The sequence below is a fragment of the Anoplophora glabripennis genome, unplaced genomic scaffold, assembly GCF_000390285.2.
Source record: "Anoplophora glabripennis isolate ALB-LARVAE unplaced genomic scaffold, Agla_2.0 scaffold498, whole genome shotgun sequence".
NCBI lineage: Eukaryota > Metazoa > Arthropoda > Insecta > Coleoptera > Cerambycidae > Anoplophora > Anoplophora glabripennis.
This window is the reverse complement of record NW_019416801.1, coordinates 361054-369620: the sequence shown is the minus strand read 5'-3', so window position 1 is coordinate 369620 and position 8567 is coordinate 361054. Positions and strand designations below refer to the sequence as shown.

Sequence of the window (8567 nt, the reverse complement as noted above, 5' to 3'; positions counted from 1 at the left end):
ATATATATAAAGTGTAACTGGTATGGCATTTTATAATAGTACTTATGTGTGTGCTATTAATGAGGTAAAATTATAAAATGATAACCTGTTATATTATTCAAATGAACGTATGTTCTGATTGATACAACTACTCTATGTATAAATATTAAAATTTTACAAGTTATGGGTTCTTATTGGTTGTAAATCGTATGGCAAAAATAATCATGGTTATTTTCGACATCTATATTGCTGGTTTTTGTTTTATTTCTGCTCGCAATTTAATTTTAAGAGCACCAATACGATATTTTTTTCAAGTTTTATATGTTGATACCAACGGTGTCGATGCGTCTATCACGAAAAATTGTATTCAATAATTGTAAAACGGTGTTCGCAAAAAAGTGCCTGAGTTTTCACATGCAAGACGCAAATGGCGTTTTTTGACATTTGACATCTCTATGACTTGTTTGGTTTGGCGTTTGGCGGTTCAGCTATCAGAGAAATAATTTCATTTATTCGTCTGATGTTCAGCTTGGCTTGGCTTTTGGTGACTGTGGCGATCGACTAAATTTATTTCTGTTCTATAAAAGGTAAGATTATTTAAAATAATATGTTCTGCTGTTAAATAACGTACATTCTTAGATTATACAAAGTTGTCGGTTTACTTGTTAGACCATTGTCTGCTAACTCGTAGCACCCGTGCTGGCGATTTAGCAGACGATGGTTAGACATTTACCATAAGTTCATAGACTTGTAAACTAGTTTATAAGGTCTATGACGCAGCTTGACACATTCAGAAACTCGGGGCTTTTAAATCACAGAATTCACAGATCCTTTTAATCGTCAAACAAAGAAGTTTGATTTTCAATCAGGTACGCTTGTGTTCGTACTCCAGACAACTTTTTCTGACTTCTTAAAAAATTAAACTGAAAAATGTTGTTATTGTATATTAAAAAAAAATAACTGCTCTTCTAGTTTGGGGATGCGGCAACTTTTCCCAAGATTTTTTCTCTTTGAGAAGCCACTGAAAAAAGTTTTTAATATGGATTACGAATTCTGTAATTCATCATACAAATAAAAATGTCACAAAACAATATCAGAAGTATTTTAAAAATGCTACCCATCGTTTTATATTGTTCAAATACGCCTCTGAAATGGAAATTTTCTAATGTTCAGACCATGAATGTGGTAACAATGACGAACTGATAATTAAAAAAAGTTTGTTATGATTATAAATCTTGAAATGGTAGGTACATGAAAAACAAATAACATTACTGAAAAATAATATAAAGAAAATCTAACCTTTTAATAATAATAAATTTTACAGTAGAAATAAAGATACAAAAGGATACCTTGAAAAAATAAATATCTGCAAGTATACCTAAACGCAATCCTATACACGTACACAAATATAAACATTTGTACAAAATATAAAATAAATGACATCTACTTCACATGATTCTTCCATATTTCAAATCACAGATCAAGAAATGACATAGATAAATAATTCAGGGTATTTGTTTGAATCTCCAATGATTCATGTTCGCGCCACGTTTACGCTCACAATGCTCACATTTTGACATTTGCCAGAAAACTTGAGTACACCATTGTTGTGTTTCGTAGTGTAATCTAATGTTTTTGCGTTTTTAATGATTTCGTGCTTGTTAGTAAGATTTTTTCCAGTGAAAAAAGTGTTTAACAATGCCGAAGAAATGCTATATTTGCAATATGTACCAGAAAATCAACGATCGTTCCATAAGTAACAGTAATCATAGACGTAGCAATAAAACAAGCTGTTGGGGTTAAATTTAAATATTTCGCTTTGACAAAATTTAAGTGCCAAAAGGCATTAGTAAATCAGATAAACAAAAGCGTAAAAAATTTAACCGATTTTTTTATTTGTTATAGATTTCCGAAAAATCTTCTAATTAGAAGACAGTGGTTTAGAAGCTTAGGAATTCCATATACAGAAACAATATCTATATATACCTATGTATGCTCTGACCACTTTTGTAATAAAATGCAGGATAATATTCTTAGGATAAGGCATAAGTTAACAAAAAATATTTTATTTCATAATCAATAAATTTCTATTTGAGTAATATGGTTGTCTTTTTTCATTCATAACATTCATTCGATAGGGACAACCTAAAAAATAAACCAATTAACAGCTTTATTAGGGACAAACATTAACTCCAGTAATATAGCCGTAACACGCAATGTAAAAATCTACATGTAATTCTATATAAAACACATATTTAAACCTGTTCTAATTTTTAGTTTTCTATATAAATTCATACGTGTTTGTGATAGGAAGAATGTGATTCTATAAAATGAATTATAATTTTAAATATGGTCAATCTTTTAGTTTCCTATTGTAACAAAGTGATTTTCCAACACCCCACATTTGTGTTCTTTTTATTTTATTTTATGAATAAATATGATGTACCGCACCGTCATTCATTTTTGGCATTTCAAACACCGTCCGTCACCGCGCAGCCGATAGCTGGCAAATTCACACCGCGATGATAATCGTACGCCAGTCTTCTACCTGCCAGCGAAGGAATCAGTCGNGGATGTTGTCATCCTTTCCTCCCTTTCTGTCCTATGAGTTGAAACGCAGGTCGTAACTAATCCATCTTTCTTTCAGAGATTTTCTGCCAGCCGCCTGCCAGGATTGAGGAGCCCCGCTGTTACTGTTTTATTGCTTTTGTGTAAAGATAGTAGCCAAGTCTAGTCTATAGTTATTGATTGTAGCTTTGCTTTGCTAGATCGCTTCCTTCTTTCTGGTATCTGCACTACCGCTTACCGCATTAACCGTTTGCCTGTTTTACCGTTCCGCTGGCTCTGCTGTGCTTTGCTTTCGTCAGGTCACCGCTTAACACCGCACCGCCGTTAGCGTTTTCCGTAGTCACCCTGTATATATCCATAACCGTTTAGTAATAGAGTAGAATAGTGTAAATAGGTAGAATTGGACTGAATAAATGTAAATATATTCCAATTGTGTGGCTTTTATTCCTGTGTGAAGTCTAACTCTCTCTAGACCCTCTGGACATACCGTGTCTTCACTGTAGCCGCCCGCGTAGTGGTGTTTCTGCACTATAAACGGAAACTGGCGCCCGAGGTAACCGCCGTCGCTCAGGCGTCATAGTGACCAATAGACGTCACAAACCTTAAAGGGTAACTAGGATCAGGAGAAAAACAAAAGAAAGAGGGAGATAGAAATTAGTTACTTGAAAAAAAGGAAGGTGAAAAAAGTAAAAAATTGATGAATTTAGTATCAAAGTAAATTAAAGGAAGGTAGCAGGATTGAAAGAAATTGAGAAATTGTCTGCAAGTTGTTGTTTGAAGGAGACGTTAGAAGAAGTTTACTATAAGTTGGATTTAAAAATATGTCCATGAATAGAAGTATACTCAATATCCACAGTTTGTAAAGAATTAAACCCAGGGTTATAAAGAAGGTGCAGCATTTATTATAATACAGTGTAGAATTCAATGATAGAGTTGACAGATTTGTGCACATTTAAACTAAAATAGAATAAACATTACAGATAGGAAAGTTTGGAAGTAAAGACTTACCTGAACAAGTTTTTGTTTAAAACAGAACAAGTCATTTATGAATAATATAAAGACAATTCACGGACAGATTTGTGAAAAAAAACTTTGACAGGAACTGTCAAGTGTTGGTTTTCGTTTACAATAGGCCCGGTACTTTGAGTCTCTATTAAGCCTTGATTAAGTAATCACATGATTAGACTGTACATATACGGATTTATTTTATAACACTCGTAGTAAATTCACAGTCTAATCGCCTGGTTAGTTAATCAAGGCTTAACCGAGACTCAAAGTAACGAGCCTGCACGGGAACGCAACAGCGAGCGGGGAACGTACCGTCGCCGTCGGAACGATTATAACGAATATATCTAATAAATTAAACTTCTAAACCATAAGAGCCCACATATTATTAGACTGCCCTGAGCCTCATGAACTCTACAAGCCTTAGAGTAATAATACTTAAAATATCTGCCACCACCAGTAATACAATCACTTTATGTAAAATAAAAATAAATAAAAATTGTTTTTGTAATATAGATAAACAAATTTGTGTAAGGTTGGTTAGATATAAAATAAAAACACTTTAGAAAGTACTATTCGATGTCAATTAATAATGTCAATATGGAATTATTGTTTACGGTGATTTGAATAGCATTGAAAAATATCAAACTTGTGTAATATTATTTGAACCGTATTTTAGAATATGAGAATATAGATATAATTAGTCTCTGAGTTTTTTCTATTTGTTTGGTTTATATGAACTGATTCCTGGAGATAAGAGTTGAGCATTTCAAAGATAAATAAATTTGTTTTAGCAGAGTATTTTTTTCTTAAATAAAAAAATGATAATATTTTTCAAATTATTTTTACTTATTTAAACTATTATAGTTATTAAAAAAAAAATTAAATATTAAACATAATTTTAATGTGTTGAAGACAATTAAGTAAGTATTCAATTAATTCAAACAATTTGTGAGTTGAGAATAAAATTTAATTAAAAAATAAAATAAAATAAAATTTAATAAAAACATAACATTTTATTATAATATAAGACATATATTTAATTTTTATTTACTTAAAATATTTATTATAAAAGTATTTATTATAAAATACTTTTTATACAATATTTTAAACTACATTATTTTATACTGAAAACTACTTTACTACGATTTAATTTAATTGTGGATATAAACGCAATTATTTTCTTAGTACTGTTAGTAGTACCCTTCAAAATAAAATTTATCAAATCAAACAATATTACCAAATTAACCGGATTTTTTGCAAAAGTTTGTTCTAACAAAAGATTTTATTTTGCTTCTATTTTTCCAAATCTCGTAGAAAATTCCTATAGCAGCTAAGAATGAAAAGAGCGATAAGCCAAGAAGATAAATTAACAGACGTGGAATTGGCGAAGGTAAAGGATATTGAAAATGGAGCCATTGAAACGAAGCAGAAGTATCCAGGATTTCGAAAAAATATGCTTGATTATATACAGCAGTGCACTGAATATACTAGCATCCACGGATTCAAATACATGGGAGAACAAGACAGATCCATTTTTGAAAAGTAAGTAGGATAAAACTATTTTAAATTAAAACAGGAAGCTGGTTCCTTTAATACCATTAACATTTTCATTTATTGGATACCATCAGATATTTACACAATATTTCAATAACCTCAAAATTTATAGACTTACCGTTAGTCTTGGATTATTAATAATTTTGAAGTTTGTATGGAAAAAGTTTATTACATACATACATCACATGAACTGTTATTACAAAAATTCCAGCTACATTATTTTTTTAATAATTTCAGACTATGGTGGTTAATACTGTTCTGCATATCGCTCTGTATATGTATCAATTTGATAATAAAAACCTGGGAAAAGTGGGACACGTCCCCAGTATTAGTAAGTTTTGTAAGAAGTCCAACCGCTGTTTGGCAAATACCCTTCCCAGCAGTGACCATCTGTCCACAAACTAAAACTAAACAGACGGTGTACAATTTCACTGACGCATTCGACAAATATAGGATGCAACATAACTTAACTGATCTTGAGTAAGTATGCTAGCATTCGAAACTTGACGTTAGTCCATTCTATAGTCTCAGAGTGTCGCATGTGTCGCACAGTAAAAGTTCAAGCTGGCATAGAGCAACACGCCAACAGTTCTTAAATTTCGTTTTACACAGGCGTTGATTCGATAGTGCTGAAGTTTCTCGAGCACTGTTACATCTACAAGCCCAGGCAAATTGGGCATTGTCGTATAAGCCTCAGATAGTAATAATCGTTGATGTGCTGTTGATCAACACGCTGACGATTAGCGCCTGTGTGAAACTGAGCTCAGAACTTGTAGATGTGTTAACCTATCACTTTATTGTAGGACCCAGTTTTTTTTTAAACAAGGCATCGCTCCAATTCACGCATACGCTGATGATCCATTGACGTTATGTGTGTTTTACAGTCTAGACCAACTGGGCACTGTCGTATAATCCAGAGATAGGGCAACAACGGTCAATATTATTTCATAGCAAATTGTTCCTGCTCGCGGATTATTATCAGAACCATCAGCGTTCATTGAAACGAGTCTAAGTAATGGCAATCATCGATGTGCTGATGATTAGTGCGCTGACCATCAGCACTTGTGTGAAACGTAGCTTAGAAGCCGTTGGTGTAGTAGAACTATTTTATGAAACGGTACATTTTATTGTTTCAGAAAACATATTTCGCATAGCCGAGTGGCAAGCTGGCATAAACGAACACGCCAACAGCTTCTGCGCACCGATTCACCTAGGCGTTGATGGTCAGCGCGCTGACGGTCTATTCATATTAAGTTAAATCGATAACGCTGATGAAGCTTTCGATCGTCGAATCGTCGATGTGCTAATGATCAGGGCGCTGTTAATATGTTGACCTACAGTAATTGCTATGTGACTGATTTTTTCTGAAACAGGCTACATGCTCTTGGTTAAAAAAATATGTCTAATAGTAAAAAAGTCGAATTGGCAGAGATAAACACACCAACAACTTCTAAACGCCGTTTCACACAGGCGCTATGGTCAGCACGCTGACGGTACGCTGATATTACATTTTACACAAACGCTGAATAGGGCTGATGAACATTGATGAACATTGTCGTATAAGCCGCGGATAAAACAACAGCTGTCAATATTTTTTCATTAGAATTATTTCTGCTCGTGTGTTAGAACGCATTAACCGTCAGCGTCCATCTAAAACAAGCCTAAGAAATGCCAACTATCGATATGTTGATAATCATCGCACTGACCAACCAGGCTAATTATTAAGAAAATAGCAATTAGAAAATTTGAAACTATTTTTTTTAGATGGAAACATTTCTCAGATAGTGCGCTAATTTGTGACAATCACTTTTACTACAATAATGGCAGCCTAACTACTGGTCTTGATACGATTGACTTCTTAATGAGTGTAAGTTTCTTTTGAATTTCTACTTTTTAGATTGAAAAGACGTTACTCTCTTTTCGATTTTATTAAAATATTTTTAGGTTGCGCCTCAATTTGACGATGTGTTCCATTCCTGTAGATGGACTTTGCAGAATAAATCTTGCAGCAGTCTTTTCTATCCTATTCTTACAGAGGACGGGTTATGTTTTACTTTTAACATGTTGGATAGGAGTCAATTTCTTAGAAATAAGGTGTAAGTTTTTTTTTGTATTTGTTATCTTATTGCCGAATGATTTTTCATAAGACAAATTGTGTAAAACAGCACTTTTTTCCCATATAAAAAAACACATTACAATTCTATTCAAATAGTATATGTATAATTTATCTTAGGGAAACGCACAATAGCCCTAGGATGTTTATTGCAATGTCAAATAGGGTATACGCATTCCAATAAATTTGTTCTTTTATGGATAGAACGTAACAGCTAACTGTCAAATAGACAAGCAAAAAATACTACTGTATGTTAAAAAATTGGTTTGATATATATAATTATGGGTGCATAGGGAGTTTTAAACTTTAAATGAAGTCATAAATTAATAATACTATTTGGTCCATTTGGTACCATAATTATTTTTTCTCCAAACGTCATATAAGCGACAACTTATGTGACGCTACTCAATAATATTAAATGTCATTTATATGGCTAGGCGTATAAGTACCTACTTATCAGCGTTGCCAGACGTCCCGATTTTGACGGGACGTCCCGATTTTTAACCCAAAATTAAATATCCCGCGCGGAACAGGCTCAGTCCCGATTTTCCTGCTCTTGATTTGTTTTTATAGGCATCAATTATTTTCCCCAGGTCTGTTATTAAGTAGATATTTCCTGGGGCGCGGCGGTAGCCGAAGCGGCCAAGGCTTGCCTACAGAGGCGAGCCAGGGCTGTGCGGCAAAATCGTAGTGGGTTCGAATCCCGCACGCGGCAGGAAAATTCTTTCGAATTTTCCTGTCGTACCATGGATGTTTGTGATTGTTAAGGTGGAGGGTAGTGGAAGTTAGCACGCAAAAAGGACCAAGCATGGCCTAATTGCTGGTAAGCTTCATGACCTTTACCTTTTTAAGTATATATTTGCTGATTATGTCATTTTTTTACACCGATTTCTTTGAAAACAATTTGTTTCCCAGATATCCTGAGACCTTTTTTTTAAGGCATCAATTATCATCAATTATATTCAGTCGATAGCCGCACAGTTTAAGGCGTCAGTACTTAAATCGATGTATATTATCTGCACGGGATCGAATCCTGCGGCCGGTAGACTGTAGATTAGCTATGCTTGTACGGAGGATTGGCACCCTCTGTGCAGGTATGGTAGGGTGGAAGAAAGTTGGCTTGGGTCAATGTGAAAGATTGACAGCGGTTGGCATTTGACCACACCCCTAATTAATGAGGTTTTCCAGGTTTCCCTCATTCCTGCATTAAATTTTGGTTAGGGCCTACCAACTTAAGTCGTTCCTGGGCGCAAATGCGGCCTGCTTAATAATAATATGCCGCCTCCTCTCCCGCACAAGTCTACGACTTCTGGGCTAATTCTCGTAGTTAGAATGAGGAGTAGAG

The 8567-nt window shown here is 34.0% G+C and overlaps 1 protein-coding gene across 1 annotated transcript in view; it reads left to right on the top strand.

The window, feature by feature from the left end:
- Nucleotides 1–4891: 4891 nt before the first annotated feature.
- LOC108908688 (pickpocket protein 28-like) overlaps nucleotides 4892–8567 on the top strand; it is a 14096-nt gene continuing 10420 nt past the window's right edge. The window contains exons 1-4 of the mRNA XM_018712802.1: nucleotides 4892–5097; nucleotides 5347–5589; nucleotides 6874–6976; nucleotides 7054–7205. Coding sequence (XP_018568318.1) covers nucleotides 4892–5097; nucleotides 5347–5589; nucleotides 6874–6976; nucleotides 7054–7205 — 704 coding nt within the window. The remainder of the gene's footprint in view (nucleotides 5098–5346; nucleotides 5590–6873; nucleotides 6977–7053; nucleotides 7206–8567) is intronic.